Here is an 18,552-nt window from a genome sequence, read left to right as displayed (position 1 = left end):
CAACGTCCGTAAACAGGAAAGACGTCATGACGTTCCAAAGACAAATAACAATGTTTAGTTCCGGTTTTGTTTTATCAGTTGCAGCGTAACGTTATGAATTTTTGATAAAATAACGTGTTTTGAATCGAGAAATATAGAATCAGGAACAAAGAGGAACTGTCAAGGTATTGGATTTTTATTCCATTTTTGAAATAAAATTTAAATAACTGTATAAATCTTCTACGTATATGTAGTTCGTAATACGTCATTTAAAGCACGGGAGTCATCTTACACCCCGGGGTGTAAGATGGAGTTTTCCAGCACCGGTAAAAATACCGAAAATCCCCGTCTGGTATGCAAGAAATGCATTTCTTGCATACCAGACGGGGATTTCTGGTGATTTCACCGGTGCTGGAAAACTCCATCTTACACCCCTGGGTGTAAGATGACTCTCGTGCTGTAAATGACGTGTAACGAACTACATATGTATACAGAAGATATGTGTAGTAATAATAATGTTTTTTCGTAAAACGGGATAAAAATTAAATACCTTGATAGTTCCTTATAACATATTTCTCGATTCAAGAAACGTTATTTTAAGGAAATAACACAACGCTTCATTGCAGATGATAAAACAAAACCGGAACTCTTACGTTGTTTTCGTCTCTGTAACGTCATGACGTACTACCTGTTTACGGACGTAAAGTTCCCGCGCTTTGTTAATACGCTACTATAAGAAAAAGGTGCTATAAGAAAATCATTTGTTTGAATTTATTTTTTACTCTTCTTTGTTGAATATGGTATGCAAGAAATAGATTCTATCACTGGCTGTAGGTGCAGATGGGAATATCCGGCTCTCGGTTAACTGTTTACGCGGTCACTCGGCTGGAGCCTCGTAACCGCCTAAACAGTTACCCTCGAGACCGGAAATTCCTATCTGCACCTACAACCAGTGAAAGAATCTTATAATCTAGGCTTGGCACTGTAAGTGATTTAACCATTTTTATCCAGGTTTTCAAAAAAACTGGTTATTAGATTTCCGAATGTCGTCCGGGTGGGCGGGCGGCGTCAACTTTTGGCTTCAGCTCAGTAACTTGAGTTAGGATTGGCCGATTCAAATGAAACTTGGTGTATAGGTAGCTTGCATAGAGACGGAGTTTGGGATTGCATATGAGGTCTCTAGGTTCAAGGCTGAGGTCACTGTTGCTAAAAAAAGAAAAAATGGTCTCCTACTCAATGACTTTAGTTTTTAGTATTGAAATTAAACTTGGCCTATAGTTAGCGTATAGAAAAACCAAGGTTGAGATTGCATATGGGGTCATTTGGGTCAAGTTCGAGGTCAGGATAACTTATTTAATCTTCACACTTAGAAAATTCCACGGCGGCGCAGTGGTCTAGGGCGTTGGTCCGAAAGCTACATTTTGGTCAATGGAACGGACGAGTGTCTGTTCAATCCCCACTCAGATCCCCCACCCCACCCCTTCCCCCCCCCCTCAAAAAAAATCTCTTTTTTGTGTGATAAAAAAGGTTATTTTAAAGCCATTTGGTAAAGGTCAAGGTCACAGACACTAAAATTTTTTTTTTTCTCCCTATTTTTTTTTTCTCAATTGATGTGATCATCAAAAAGGTGGTTTCCTCTTTATAATTTTAGTTTGAACTTACTTACTGCCACCAAAATTTGCGTACAGCAAGCTTATCTGAAAAATTAACTTTGCATGATATTTGGGTTCACTGCTACTATAAATAGAAAAATGGCTTCCACTCAATATCTTTGGTTTGTGTACACTTATTGTCAGTATACTTGGTGTGTAGATAGCTTTTATAAAGTACATTGGGAATGTATCTGGGGTCACTTGGATCAGGGTCAATGTCAATGTAACTAAAACTAGAAAGATGGGGTCATATTTGAAAAAATAAGATTTTTGTGCTGTGGAATGGAGATCCAATTTTTTTCTTCTTCTTTTTTTTGTTGGTGATAAAAGGGTCATTTTAATGCCATTGGGTAACTAAAAATAGAAAAATATGATCATAGTTATATTAAAAAATAGATTTTTTATCACTCTGAACATCAAAAAGCTGGTTTCGAGTTTATGATTTTAAATATAAAATAGAAAAAGTGGAAATTCCACAGGTCGCTCAACACAAGAAAAACGAAAATGTTGCAGGCTCTAAGACTGTTTTGGGTCACTGTTACTAAAAGTAGATAAAATGGTTCATACTCAATATTTTCAGTTTGGGTGCACCTGTTGTAATCAAACTTTGTTTAGACAACTTTTATCAAAGAATCATAAATTACATAGGGCAATGACATTTGTACTTTTCTTATACCTGTACTTTTGAATGGCATGATTGGATGCAGTCAGGTATATATAATATAACATGACCATTTTTCTAAAGAACCTGTTGGCGTAGTGCAAAGTTTGAAAACCTGGAATTTCCACGTTTCTTGTTTTAGTATGAAATTTGACAAAAAGGGCCATAACTGCACTGAATATCACTGAACTGGATTATCCAAGTGGTATGCATAACTAAGCTTTGCTATGACCACTTTGTGAATTTGGCTTAATCCACCTCTTGGTGTCAGAGAAGTTGCCTTGTTCTCGGTGCTTCCGAGTGATCTACTTTTCAGATTTTATTTACACAGACAACTTTGTGACACACATATAGACGGACAGAAAGCACAAAATCAATATTACTCTGCTCCACTTTGTGACGGGAGACATGCATAACGTACAATAACGAAAATGCGTGAAAATATTGGTTAAGATTAATGATGGCCAGGTTGATTCTTTATGTAAATAAATCTCTTAAATACAAATGAATGTATAAATTTAGCTTGATAGGGGTTGTCATGACACGAAACATGGACATGGTCTTCCATATTTTGTTTGTTTGGATACATTTCTAATGCCGGCAATACAAATTTGTTCATCTGGACAGCAAATCATCAACTCTACAGTCACGCTGTTCAAATACAGATATTTGGTCTAGAACTCTTTAAACATGGTCATGTCATTTTGAATATACCCAAAAGATAGAAGAACTTATAAGCAGAAATGGTGACTTGTTTTTTCTATTATCCTAAGTAAATGATTATAAAGCACGTATTTGCGAAGTAACCCATGTTTACCAAAGAAAAAGAAGGGTAACCAATTACTAATAACAAAGTCATGTTTCATTCTCATAGACATACATTTGTATATGTTCAATTAATGATTTAATGTTGGAGTAACTGCTAGTAATCAATAGTAACCAAGAGGACTTCAGTAAGCCTACTGGCTTCCAGTCCAGTCCAACTTTTATGTACGTATACCTTATCATCTAACATGTACATATTGGGAAATATGCCTGATCAAAGAATTAATAACAAAGTTTTCAAACAGACATATCGATTAAGAACATCCAATAAAAACTGGTGCTTTCATGTCGAGAAACAATTTGAAAAGTCTACTGTTTTGCTGCCGATTGGCGAATTCAAAAGTAGAAGACTACGTAAAAGAATAGCGAACAGTGTGACAAGATATGCATTTAATGACTATAAACATAATTGGTTATGCATTGTGAACTCAGACACTGGACTTAACAGGCAGAGTGGAAATAAGTTACGGACATATAAATCGTTTAAAACGGGATGTGAAACTAAGAGTTATGTAAAAATAACGTTTTTTCAAGAAATCAGAGAAGTGTATTTGCTAAGTTTCGTTGTGGGGTTGCGCCCTTAGAATAGAGACTGGAAGGTACGTGGGAATAGCTCTTGAAGACAGTAAATGTTTTAATTGCAAAAATGAAATAGTAAATGGAATACACGCATTGCTTATATGCCCATTGTATAATGCCTTGAGATCTCAGTTACTACAGAAAGCAAATGATATTGATACAAACTTTTCTAATTTTTCAATTTTTGAGAACTTTATATTTGTTATGTCTGAAAGTAATCTTGTTAAAATATGTGCCAAAATTAAACCTGCTTAGATATTTTAACTACACGTCGTAATATACTGTATAAGTAAAATAGTAAGTGTTTTATTTGCTGTCTCGGTGATTTTGATTTACCTTTTAAACTCTTACAGCAATGTGCTTCCATGTTTTTAAGTTTTATGAATTGCTTTAAATATAAATTATGCGTATACTGAATATGGATTTTATACAGATTGTACATATTGTAAATGTTTCTTATATAGTCTCTCATAACTCATAATGAGTAGTTTTATACAGATTGTACATATTGTAAATGTTTTTATATAGTCTCTCATTACTCATAATGAGTAGTTTTATACATGCGTTTTATCTTTTATATTCTATGTATTGTATGAAAGTTAGACTTTAATAAACTTTTTCTTCTTCTTCTTCTTCTGTTTTTTTACTCAAATAATCTTCAATACATATTCTATAGGTATTTGTTCTAATAATCAAAAGTAACCAGGTGTTACCAAAGAAAAGACCGGTAACCCAGTAACCAGAAAAATACACACTTTTAAAAAAATTCAATACATATTTTATAGGTATTTGCTCTGTAGTAACCAGGAGTAACCGAAGAAAAGAAGAGTAACCCAGTAACCAGAAAAAGAGACATGTTTTCCACCTCCAAAACTTATTATATTCATTGCCTATGTGTATTGCTGCACATTTAAAAAAGAGTAACCAAAGCAATAGAAAAAGTAACTCCAGTAACCAAATGGGCTCCCTTGCAGTATTGGTGCCCATATGGGTCCACCATTAAAAGAAAGAAAACAAGTTAAAAACTACCGTTTTTAATCCTAAAACGAAAAAAAATCCTACAGTATACAATTCACAAAGTCTTTTCTTTTGTTTGTTTCGTTTTAGGGTTAAAAACACTCTCTTTTTTAATGGAGGGACCCACACGGGCACCAAGTGCAGTGGTGCACATTTTGTGCAGACTAACTGACGAATCAAGTCCGCTTTGTAAATATTACAATTCGTAAAAATTACGATTCGGTATAGCCGGATGTTATCAAAATGTCTTCTTCAAATGGTGCATCAGTAGGTTTTCGTGAGTATTCTTTGATATTTCTTCATGTTGTTATCTTTTGGTATCGTCTTTCATGTCGGATGAAACTTTAGAATCGTGGAAGTTTATTGTCAGAGCGAAATATAATCGTGTTGGAAGTTGAACGCGGATGAACACGTCAGAGAGGTTCCTTCTAAGTTCTAGATAGCCACAGACACTTGGGGGTCAGCACCCCTCCCCCTCCCAATCCGCCCCTGCCAACATTCAGCCAATATATTTTCGTCTTTTAAAACAAACTGAGCACATGTCTCGTTCATACAACAACTTCTGTTACCATTTCAACATGTTTAAAAAACTCCCATATTCTATCAGTCCTTAAGGCTTAGAAAAACTAAAGACAAAACTTACTCCTAGCGTTTTCAACACAATTTTTAATAGCTTGTCCAAGGAATACGAGAATAGATCCCAGCTTGGTGTTGCGCAGTCAAATTTACTACACAGAGCCGGGACACAGACTATATATCGTTAGTGGTTATATCGTTGGAAGCCCCAGAGTCGTCCCTTCCCTTGACCCGTCACCATGTTAAGTTTTGACTTACATCTCGCAAGATCTATCACCGCATATGTGCAAACTGTGGAAAAATTTTTTACTTTCATTTTAAACTTTTTCTTGGAAGATGATGAATTATGCAGAGAAAACATGAATTATTAGCATTTATAATTTCATTTTTGAATCAACTAAAACTTACTTTTTTTCCCATCCTCTAAAGATTCATCGAAGATTCTTTGTAATAAAAGCTAATTTTTCAGGATAAAATTTACGTCTGCTTTGTTTACATTTTCTTAATGAAAGTCATGTTGAAGTGACAAATAACTTGGTGTGACGTCACAAGGGCATTCCAATATGGCCGATATCTAACTCACATGGGCTGTTTTTCTGTTAGTTTCTTTTTATAACTTGGAAAACTATTCTGAAAATATTGCATGGATTGAAAGGAATAGGAACATTTACTAAGGTAAGATTAAAATTTTCCTAAAGTGTTATAGATTTTAAATGCATTTTTGCTGGAAATCATTAAAGGGACGGCTCACAGGCACCTGAGGATAATAAAAATACTCGCTGCAAAAGTGAACTGCCGCAGTGGCTGAGAGAGTACAGGCGCTGGTTCAGTAAACTGTTTTTTGTCAGGGCCATGGGTTCGCTCCGCGCTATGGGCGATCTTTTTTCTTTTTTTTAATGTAATATTTTTATTTTCTTTGAGCTTAATATTAAAGAAGCATTAATAGATGCATAATGGCGGATCGATAACACAAAATAACACAACAGGCATGAAAAATCGCTATTTTAAGTGAAATAAATAAGTTTACAACATCATTGCATGTCCTTACATATATTTGATGCCCCTTAAATACTTCCGTAATCCTAGCCTATCCTCATAGGGTTGTCTAGGAATACGGAACTTGTAACCATTACCTGCTCAGTCAAGTGTGAAATGTCAACCATAAGAACAATCAAGTTGGTTCATACAATGGAACCATATAGCAATGTATATATACATATAGGATTGATGTAAATATAATGTTGCATGTGACAGCACACTTGTAAAAAATTGTGCTTAGAAACTAGGTGATGATTGGTTAATTGGTAGTCCAAATAATTAGAGTCTTTAGATGTGAAAAAAAGTTGTCATAAATTTGACATTCAACATTATTTCTGACATAAGCTTTGTTAACAAAAGAAAGTAGAAACAAATTCATGCATACCAGACTGGGAGTTCTGGTGAATTCGCCAGTGCTGGAAAATTCCATCACACTCACTGGTGTAAGATGACTCTTGTGCTGTAAATGATGTGTAACAAACTGCATCTGTATAGTAGATTTGTACAGTAATAATTATGTTTTACGTAAAACAGGATAAAAATCTAATACCTTGATAGTTTCTGTTTGTTCCATTTAACATATTTCTCAATTCAAAAAACATCATTTTACAAAAAAAACACTTTCACTGCAGACTATTAAACAAAAACGGAACTATTACGTTGTTTTCATCCTTGTAACGTCTTAACTTACTTCCTGTTTATGGCATTTTGTTACTAGGCTACTATAAGAAAAAAGTGCTGTAAGAAAATCATTTGTTTTCATTCATTTTTATGCCCCTGGCATCTACTGATGCGGTAGGCATATATTGATTGTCCTGTCCATCCATTCGTCCATCCGTACGAGGTTAACCAAATGGGACTGTTTCGCCTAACATCAATACCCCTTACTAGAATGACTTGATACTAATGCAGATGTCACCTGTGACCATTCCTCATCTTCAGACATCACCTGACCTCAGTTTGACCTTGAACTTGACCTCGTTTTGGACTTAGGTTGCTTTGTTTCGACAAGGATGCCACGGGGGAGGGGGTGGGGGGGCGGCATCAAGCGTTTATTGAAAGCAGCTCCTTGTTACTATTTTTGTTGAATATGATTCATTTGGAGAAGTCAGCAGTTGCTTGCAGGGAACAGGTTAGTACATGTTGGTAAAGAATCTAGGAACACTGCTTACTATAGTTAACAATAACTTCCCACCATTACATGACTGAAATTTTATTGAAAAACAGGGCTGTTAACCCCGAACAAAATTTTTTAGTATTTACTCAAGGTAAGATCATTTACAGTTTCATTGTCAGACTCTTTGTCAAATGTTTTTCATGACTTAACATTAGTCATAGAAAGATTAATTTGTTAAAACAGAAGACTTGTTCTGTTCCCTTAAATTAGCTGAGTAATATGGTAAAATTAAATCATGCATCTATTTCTTGATAAATACCCTTCAACACCTGTCTCACCATACACCATACAACAGGGTATTAATAATTTAATTCGAAGAACATTAAATTTTTTTCAGTCAGAACTCTCTCACTTACTTTGATTCAGTAATAATTACCAAATACCCATACTTCACACTATACAAGAAAACTTGTCTGACATTTTTGTTAAAAAATAACTAGATATATTGGCATATCGAGGTAAGGAAAGTGATTTTGCCATCTAAAAACAGTCAAAAGACTGATTCCAGCTAGCTTATGTTTTCTGTGACAATTTGATACAACACAAGATAATAAGTTTGAAATGCTCGAAACATTTTTCCTTCACCACTGATTTATCAATTGCAGAGAACAAGTAAATATGGGTAATATTATGGTATCTAGAAGTCCATTGACATAATTGTCACTTTTCTATCTTGATTCTTGTCAGTTCTTAACTTCAAGTATATTCATGGTAGCAAGGGGGCAAACTGTCTGATGGCAGATGTTTCAGCCCAGATACCCTCCTGTGTCTGAGATAATTCCCAGGCAAAAATTCTACCTCTGAGATCCCAACTATAAAGCTGACATGCTTTTTCTAATACTAGCTGCATTACCCTAAATGTTAAAGTATTTGACACAGTTATCATCAGCTCAAACTATTACCTCTGTATTTCAGGCAGTGCTCCAGTATGCAAGTTTCTTCTTGGATCAGCTATTGGGTCGTCATTCTTACTGAAGTTTCCTCTCAAACAGCACCAGTCATACTTCATTTACACGCACAACCAAGTGTTTGATAAATATCAGGTAATTGCAGGATGTTCGTTTGAATGGCATTCTACAAACAGTATTGTTAAGCGGCCTTTTTAACCTTTGCCCTGCTGGTGGCAAGTGATTTTACCTTTGACCAGTGCAGACCAAGGTCAGCCTGCACAACCATGCAGGCTGATCATGGTCTGCACTGTTCGCTATTCAGTCAGTAAATTTACAGTGAACACCACTTTGAATAATACTAGTAAGTGGTACTGCCCAAACTGAATGAAGGAACAGGCCATTTTAGAAATTTAGCATGGTAAAGGTTAAATGGTATTTTAAGTTGTATGAGAGAAAAATAAAGAACATTTAGTTTGGAAAGAGAGGGACAGTTTTTAAAAACATTCAGAATATGCTAAATATCAAGGTAGATTTAAGATACTTAAGATTTGCAGATACATGTACCTGTATGATGTATTTGAGTTTTAAATTAATATATATATTTCCAGATATGGAGAGTGTTGACTTCAAAGCTGGCCTTTCTGGATTTAAAGGACCTGTTTGTGTGCTCTATTCTCATATACTACTTCAAAATCTTTGAGAAAAGACTTGGCTCCAGGAAGTTTTTTGTATGCACTTTTATTTTTTCATATCATTAATATATCTATAACAGTTGTTACATTAGAAAAGTTAATTATGTCTATTATATTTGAATAAAATACGTCATAGAACATTGTAATGATTGCTTTTAAAGGGATATTCTTGATAAGTGGTTGATAGCTCATACCACAAAACATTCAGCATCTTTGATCTTGTGGTTTCTAAGAACAAGAAAATATGATATCAAATATAGTCGGTTGATGTCAACTCGTAATCTAAAATATGGGAGGTAACTGCAGAATAACCAAGGTGTACATTGACGTTTAGTGAATTACGCTGCACACTTGATAATACAGTATGTGAATTAAGTGTAACACCTTGCTTTTATATTGTTAGGATTTTTGAATGTCTTTTTACATAAAATATTAGATCAGATGTGGTTGCACTTGTTCTAGGGGTATGTATGGTTCCATTTAATGTGTTGATGTGTACAGTTCTAATTAAAATATGCATGTTTTGTTCATATTAGAAAATGTATTCAGACATATAAGTTAAGAAGGTTTGTCACATGAAATGATAGAATTATAGCATATTTTACCAATATTTTCAGTCCCATTTGCTGGGATCAGGAATCCTGTCTATATTACTGGAACTAGTGTGTGTGTATCTGTGTCGAGTGTTTGAAGTACCACTACAACCTTTGCCCACAGGACCGTAAGTATGATAGCAAGGTTTTCTTTCATTTGCATTTGGAGTGAAAAATTCAAATCTCATTTTAGGAGACTAAAAAACGGTTTCTATCACGTCTTCTGTTTTTAGAGATGACCTCATAGGGCAAGTTACATAATTTTATATTTTGTCAAACTTCTGCCCCTTTCTAAGTTTTTTGGTTAAAGTCTTGCATCTGAATCTACCAGGCCTAACACTTTCAGATGTATGTCTTAAGCATCATGACATCTCCCTGCAAGACAGATTACATAACATAAAATTATGCCCCTTTAGAGAAATTCTGTTTTGTAAGCAGGACTGTCAGAAACTGCTTGACCAAGTACTTTCAAACTATTCACACATCTCGGGCAACATGAGGTAACCCCATGTGACAGGTTTCATAACTTTGGCTTGCATTTTGACAAACAACGGGATCAACACACTTCTAGTATAACATTCCATATTTACCTCAATTAACAAGATTATTTTGGATTAACACAGAACTATTATTTTTCAGGTTGTGCATAATATACCCGATGTTTGTGCCATTTTACTGTGATATTCCACGAGTTGCACTGTCACATATCTGGGGCGTACCTATGACTGGGAAATCTATATCATATATACTAGGTTTACAGGCAGCAAGTAGTTCTCCAGAGTCGTTGCTCGTTGCACTTTGTGGTTTGGTAAGTTCAAATTTTTATATTTATTACACATTCGAGCAGGGCCTTCCCTGGGCCTCAGAAAGTTGTAGCCACTTTTTGAGAGAAACTGCCAAATTGAAGCTGACTTGCTAAAATTTGGCCACATTTTAATAAAATTCTTGCAGCAAATTCAAAAATCTGTAGCCAGTTCTTTGAATTTGTAACATGTGGCTACATTGGTGAATGGCAGAGGAGGCCCTGATTCAAGGCCTAAAGGTAAGACAGTTTTCACAATTTTAAGAGTATAATATGTACAGCTGCCGAGTACCTTGGTTTTTAAGAGCAAATGCTGACTATTCAAAGGAATTGACTTTGAGTCCTGGTCTGACTGCACCTCTGTTTCCCATATTTTAAAACAGTACTTACTTTGCTTTATCAGGAAAAGACTTGGTACTAGTTTTGAGAATGTTGATACTAAACATTTATAACCTTTTTCAGATGCAATACACTTATACATGCCTGAGATGGCCTGAATGCAGGCATGGAAATATTATTTTAAATATAATATATATATTACAACTTGACTTCAAAGAAATTTCATAGTTATTCATCTATCTGAACAGATTCTAAAAAGTATAAATGTGTTTAAATTTAGATGTTTTGTTGTCACATTTTGTGTTTGATAATAATTGTTGTTTTACAGATGGCTGGTGTGTTATGGAGAGTGAATTTTTTATATCTACAATCTGTCATTAAAGTACCACACTGTTTAGCGAGATTATGTAATTCAACAATTGGCAGACTTTTCAACACAGCAGACATATATGAGAATAAAAACCACATAGGAGCTACACTTGGTAACTTTTTTGCTAGTATTATATACATTATACTCAAAGTAGTATAAAATGAATCCTCTTCGTAGAGCAAAAGGACTTTTAAGATCGATGGATGTCTGTCATTCGTGCGTGCTTCGTCCACAATTTATATAAAGATCATCTTGTTCCTTTGCCATTGTTCCCCATTCTAGCCTAGGTCATCCATGCAGAATTCTGGTTGCCATGGCAAGCAAGAGGAAGTATTTTGAAGATCTCCTCAGAAACCACTGGCCAACATCTGAAATAAATTCATAGAAATATTCCTTGGGTGACCCTCTGCCAAATTGCTTCAGGCAATTGTGTTTCGTTAAACAACATGGCAGCCAGGGGGCAGGAAGAATTTTTTTCTTTATGGAAAACTTTGATAGTTTTCCATGAAACTGCTTGCCCAGTTTCAGATTAATTTTACAGCAATGTACCTTGGGTAACCATTGCCTAAATTCCTTCTGTTTCATAAAAGAACATGGCAGGCAGGGGATGGGGCTAGTGGCTATTTGAAAAAGTTTAGGAATATTCCCCTTTGAGCCTGCTGGCCCAATTTTTAAATAATTCCTTAGCATTTTTCCTTGTTCCAAAATTATTCAATCTAGCTGTGAATATCAAGGTAGCAGCTTTGCAGGTGCTTGGTCTATATTTACAGGTTATAATTTATACATAAGACATGAAATTAGCATTCTTTGAAGCCAAGTTGTCTGTGTTGATATGGTCTTTTGCTCGGGTTTAATTGTATAAGCCTAGCTAGCGCTGTCAGAGATGTAAAAGTTTGAATGCATGTATCAGATGGCAGTTATCTAGAATGCATCAGTATATTGACTGGTTAACACGGGCAGCCATATCCCTTGTCAGGATTGCTCAGGTAGGAACCACTATACAGGTCAACAGTTACTATAGCAGAATGGGAAAAGTGAAATTATTTTTATTGTAGCAGATTAGAAATGCAGCATTGACTTGCATTTATTCTTTGCAGTTTTTGAAACACTAACAAATAATTGATTATTTGGTTCTAAATTCTTCAAAAATATGTCAAAAGTAGATTGTACTTTGGTAAAAATAATTGTTTTGAATTCTTTGCAGAAATCCATAGTTATTTTGGAAAAAAGATGGAGAAATCTGAGAGTTACTGAAATATTCAACTTGAAAATGATCAGTTAGTCTCTTTATTAAAGGGCATGTCTCAAGTGCTGTGAAGATAACCTGTAATTGTACAGTATTAAAAAGCATGTATTTTGTAGAAAAATGGATACAATTGTAGAGGTGTGCCCCTGTAAATGAAAAGAAATATTTGAATTTTGCACTCCAGATTGCTGTTGTTATTATTGAGATATATTTTTGGTATAGAGATTCAGAGGCAAGAAGCAATGGAAAGGTTAGAACAGCAAGTGATATGGAGATCCTTACAGAACTCAAGAGGTACTAATATGGGACGGCATCAACCTCAGGTTTGTAACTTTGAGTATTTGATAAATGTGTCTGAAATCATTTGTTTTCTACCTGTAATTAATATTGAAAAGTTGGCATTTACTTGCAGAGAACAGGTTAGTACTGGTACAGAATCTAGGAACACATGTTAGGTTAACTGCCAGTCTTAACATAACTGAAATACTGAAAGCAAACAAAGTCCCAATAATTCATGTAAAATGAAAGTGAAAACTAACTTTGTTCTTGGTTTAGTTTTACTTCAGACTATTGAATTCCTTTACATTGCACATGGTTTTGCCTATTGATTCAGAGCACTAATCCAGAATTTTCATGGCTGATAATGTTTTAGGTGATACATCAGTTATTTCTTACATGTACAAACCAGGATTTTCAGGCTTTCTATGTGGGTTAAAGTATCTAGATTCAGATTATTTACCTCTTACTGCTTTGAGGTCAGGAGCCAATTTTGGATTTAGAATTGTGAGTAAGCTATTCTGCATGCTTTCAGAAAGTTGTTGTTTTACCTTGGTGCTAGCCATGCCAAAATATGCAGGCTTGTGGAAGGTTAGTGGTAGTAACCAGGTGCATGACCTTGCTCAGAATATATAAATGTCATGTGGAAGGTCTGTGGTTGTACCCAGGTGCTTGCCCATGCTCAAAATATATGTCTTGTGGATGGTTGGTGGTTGTAACTACGTCCATACCTATGCTAAAAATAATATAAATATCTTTTGCAAGGTTGGTGGTTGCACCCTGGTGCATGCCCATGCTCAAAAATTCAAAATATATAAGTATCTTGTGGAAGGTTCGTGTTAGTACCCAGGTACATGCCTATGCTCAAAATATATAAATGTCTTGTGGAAGGTCGGTGGTTTTACCCTGGTTCATGCCCATGCTCGCAGTACTCAGCAGGCTTGTGGAAGGTCGGTGGTTATACCCTGGTTCATGCCCATGCTCGCTGTACTCAGCAGGCTTGTGGAAGGTCGGTGGTTATACCCTGGTTCATGCCCATGCTCGCTGTACTCAGCAGGCTTGTGGAAGGTCGGTGGTTATACCCTGATTCATGCCCATGCTCGCTGTACTCAGCAGGCTTGTGGAAGGTCGGTGGTTATACCCTGGTTCATGCCCCTGCTCGCTGTACTCAGCAGGCTTGTGTAAGGTCGGTGGTTATACCCTGGTTCATGCCCATGCTCGCTGTACTCAGCAGGCTTGTGTAAGGTCGGTGGTTTTACCCTGGTTCATGCCCATGCTCGCTGTACTCAGCAGGCTTGTGTAAGGTCGGTGGTTTTACCCTGGTTCATGCCCATGCTCGCTGTACTCAGCAGGCTTGTGGAAGGTCGGTGGTTTTACCCTGGTTCATGCCCATGCTCGCTGTACTCAGCAGGCTTGTGTAAGGTCGGTGGTTTTACCCTGGTTCATGCCCATGCTCGCTGTACTCAGCAGGCTTGTGTAAGGTCGGTGGTTTTACCCTGGTTCATGCCCATGCTCGCTGTACTCAGCAGGCTTGTGGAAGGTTGGTGGTTCAAACAAGGTGCTAATCAGGTCGAATGTGAAGAATGAGAAGATCACATAGATTTTCAGAAAGTTGCCATATTTCCTGAATTGTGTTGATGTGGCTTTTAAGATACAGATTTATTTTCAAGCCCATACCATTGTTATGATTCTGCCCTTGCATTGTGTAAGGTAATGTTTTTGGTGCATTTATGTAAGAGGATTTTTATAATACTCTCTTTATTCATCCAAAGTCATCTACCACTTTAATTAATTTTTCTGTCCTCATATTAGTTGTTTTTTTTTTTTTAGCTCACCTGCTCAAGGTGAGGTATTATGACCAGTCATTGTCCGGCATGTGATGTGCGTTGTGCATCAGCATTTGCCTTGTGAACATGCCAGAGGCTACAGTTATGACCCAATCTCTATGAAACTTGGTCAGAATGTTTGTCTTGATGATCTCTAGGTCAAGATTGACATTGGGTCATGTGGGGTCAAAAACTAGGTCAGTAGGCCAGATCATAGGAAAAGCCTGTGAATATTAGAGGCCACAGTTGTGACCCAATCTTTATGAAACTTAGTCAGAATGTTTGTCTTGATGATCTATAGTTCAAGTTTGAATCTGGGTCATGTGGGGTCAAAAACTAGGTCAGTAGGCCAGATCATAGAAGAAGCTTGTGAACACTAAAGGCCACAGTTATGACCCAATCTTTATGAAACTTGATCAGAGTATTTGTCTTGATAATCTCTAGGTCAGGTTTGAATTTGGGTCATGTGGGTTAAAAAAACTAGGTCACCAGGTTAAATCAAAGGAAAAGCTTGTGAACAGTCTAGAGGCCATAGTTATGACCCAGTTTGTATGAAACTTGGTCAGAATGTTTGTCTTGATGATCTCTAGGTCAAGATCGAATCTGAGTCATGTGGGGTCAAAAACTAGGTCAGTAGGCCAGATCATAGAAAAAGCTTGTGAACACCCTAGAGGCCACAGTTATGACCCAATCTTAATGAAACTTGGTCAGAATGTTTGTCTTGATGATCTGTAGGTCAAGTTTGAATCTGGGTTGTGGGGTCAAAAATAAGGTCACACAGTCAAATCAAAGGAAAAGTTTGTGCATGCAATAGGGGCTGCATTTTTCATTTGATGTGCATGAAACTTCATCAAAATGTTTGTCTGCATGAAATCTTGGACGAATTTTTATCAGGGTTTTGTGGGGTCAAAAACTAGGTCAGCAGATCAAAGAATAACCTTGTTTACACCCTAGGGAGAACATGTTTGATTCTATCTTCATAAAACTTGGTCAGAATGGTTGTTATCATGAAGTCTTGGATGATTTTAAATCTGGGTCATGTTGGGTTAAAAACTAGGTCACTAGGTCAAATCAGAGGAAAACTTTGTATACACTCTATTGCCCACTTTTTTGCTCCAGTCTTCCTGAAACTTCGTCAGAATGTTTGTTTTCATGGAGTGGACAAGTTTGCATTGGATCATATGGGGTAGAGAACTAGATCACTAGGTCAAATCAAAGAAAATGCTTGTTTACACTTAAGAGGTCACGTTTTCGTCCAGTCTTAATGAAAATTGGTCAGAATATTTGTCTCCATGAAATCACTAGGTAAAACATGTTTACACTGTTATAGTGTGTTACTCAGGTGAGCAACCTAGGACCATCTTGGCCCTCTTGTTTATGAGTAATTTTAGAACATTTTTTATATTGCTTTAACTGAAAATAGTCGTTTTTAGTTTTTCTTATTACATGCAGGCTTATTTCTGACATTTTCCAGTGCATTTTTGTAAATAGGTGGAATGTTGAAGGTCTAGAAGTATTCCCTGTAGGTTAATCTTGTTCTGCTCTGTTTCCAGAACTTAGTGGATGGTCCTGGTATATTTGGTGGTGTAAATAACAATGGTCAAGATGGACTCAGACAGAGATTAGAAGGTAACTGTTTCCTCATTACTAGAAAATTAATCTTTGGCTTTATGAGCTTTCTCTACCTCTAGCACTGTATAGTGTCCACTGCCTCTGATAAATGCGGGGAAGTTGTCAATTACTTAGAGAGAATAATAGAATACTGGTATGTGATCTAGGAAGACTGACTGTGCTGTATAACTGAAATACCGCTGAAAATAGCAAAAATGTTAGAGAATTACCTTGGGTCATAATATTTGGCAGTTATATTCTTTTGTATGAGGAAACCACTAAGCTGGGTTAAGAAAGGTCGCGGCCTGTGGCTTAAATAATGCTTGGAGTGGCATCGTGGATGTCCTTTACCATTGAGGTTGAAAGTCCCCATATGACTTTAATTGCAAATTTGTTGATGTGATGCAGAAAATTACAACTTTCAACTCATGACTCCTTACTGTAAATTTGTTTTTCCAGAAGACCTTGAGGAAGCAGAGGAAGTGTCGGAAGAACAAGTACAACAGATGGTGGAAATGGGTTTCAGTCAAGATCAAGTTAGACATGCTCTCCATATGTCAAATAATGACGTTTCCATGGCAACAAATTTCTTACTGCAACAAAATTAGTGCATTCAGGTTATAATCAGCAGTGTGATGAGCTATAATGGACAAAATAATCCAGACATGAATCCTGAAAGTTCAGCAGTGGTCACATTCTGATGGTGGTGAGGGCATCTGATTGAAATACAGAATGCTTGTGACTTTACCCAGGACGTTTCTGTATCTGAAACAAAGGGTGATCGTGGTCTTACTCCATTATTGCATTTAAAAACTCTCCATATAACATAAGCTAATGGAGTAGCTTTAAACTCTACAAAACTCAGAAACAGTGATTGGAATAACTTCATAAAGTTTGACGAAATTCATAAAATTTCTTCTGTAAAAAATTATGTTTTATAATTTCTAACATGATCATAAAAACAATGGTGAAAAATATTTCTATTGGCTATAATGTGCAGTCTGCATAAAGCATTATAGACTTAATATATGATAAGTAAAATGTAAGCTCAGATTGAACTTTTGTAATGGTGTCTGTAGTAGTGTCATAAAAGATTGACTTTTGAGTTGTACATGTACATGATTATGTCTCCCCCCATAGGTGGGGGAGACATATTGTTTTTGCCTTTGCCATCTGTCTGTCTGTTTGTCTGTCTGTCCATCCAGCTTTCACAGGTCAAACTACTGGCCGGATTTCAACAAAACTTAACAGGAGTTATCAGTATCAAGCCTAGTTGTGCATATCGCCGGCACATTCCGCTTCGCTGCACAAATGGCCGCTAGAGCTAAAGACAGAAAAATCTTTTCCGGCTTTCACAGGTCAAACTGCTGGCTGGATTTCAACAAAACTTCACAGGAGTGATCAGTACCAAGCCTAGCTGTGCATATCGCCGGCATGTTCTTTGCAGCACAAAATAGACACCAGAGCTAAAAATAGAAAAATCTCGTCCAGCTTCCACAAGTCAAACTGCTGGCCGGATTTAGACAAAATGTCACAGGAGTGATCAGTACCAAGCCTAGTTGTGCATATCGCCGACACGTTCCACCTCGCTGCACAAAATGGCCGCCAGACCTAAAGATAGAAAAATCTTGTCCGGCTTTCACAGGTCAAATTGCTGGATAGATTTTGACGAAACTTCACAGGAGTGGTCAGTACCAAGCCTAGTTGTGTATATCGCCGACACATTCAGCTTCGCTGCACAAAGTGGCTGCCAGAGCTAAAGGTATACATAGGAGGAGGACATATGTTTTTGTGATAAAAACACCTAGTTGTTTTATAAATTGACACTAGAAAGTTAATGATTGATTAGATATTCCAGTCAAGCAGCTTTTACTGAAATGGCTTTATATCCAGCTGTAGTTGGTTCAACTTGTATAAAGTTTTTTTAATAAAAGGACTGCTTATTACTTTTGTGCTTTTAGTTTTCACTGACGTTGTGTATTAACAGCTTATACTTACATGTCCTTGATTTTTATGCTCACCTAAGAGGTGAGCAAATAGTCACCACCTTGTCTGTCTGTCCATGTGTCTGTCTGTTCGTCTGTCACACTATTTGTCTGGAGGATAACTCAAAAAGTATTGAAGGTACCAAGTTGTAACTTTATACAAAAACGGAAGTGCATTGACAAGGAACCTTAACTCTAGGTGGTCTCATTTTTTAAAACCTTGTCTGTGGCATAACTCGAATACTGTCAGATATTGACTTGATACATTACATATTGATAGAGGTCACTGAGAGGGAGTGCAGTGACAAAGAACCATAATTCTAGGTGGGTCCATTTTTGAATGATCTCCCTTTTTTGAAAACCTTGTCTGGGGCATAACTTGAATATGATTTATACTTACATATTAATAGGAGTTCAG

General features: G+C 36.4%; 1 protein-coding gene across 1 annotated transcript; it reads left to right on the top strand.

The window, feature by feature from the left end:
• The first annotated feature begins 4,865 nt into the window (after window positions 1–4,865).
• On the top strand, window positions 4,866–18,095 carry LOC123554078 (ubiquitin-associated domain-containing protein 2-like). The gene is made up of 9 exons (XM_053548502.1): window positions 4,866–4,990; window positions 8,420–8,547; window positions 9,003–9,122; window positions 9,704–9,807; window positions 10,319–10,487; window positions 11,149–11,302; window positions 12,659–12,759; window positions 16,092–16,167; window positions 16,609–18,095. The coding sequence occupies exons 1-9, from the start codon at window positions 4,957–4,959 to the stop codon at window positions 16,755–16,757; spliced, it is 1,035 nt and encodes a 344-aa protein (XP_053404477.1). The 5' UTR covers window positions 4,866–4,956; the 3' UTR covers window positions 16,758–18,095.
• The last annotated feature ends 457 nt before the right edge of the window (window positions 18,096–18,552 follow it).

Source organism: Mercenaria mercenaria, chromosome 7 (genome assembly GCF_021730395.1).
Source record: "Mercenaria mercenaria strain notata chromosome 7, MADL_Memer_1, whole genome shotgun sequence".
Classification (NCBI taxonomy): domain Eukaryota; kingdom Metazoa; phylum Mollusca; class Bivalvia; order Venerida; family Veneridae; genus Mercenaria; species Mercenaria mercenaria.
This window is presented reverse-complemented; position numbering and strand designations above follow the sequence as displayed.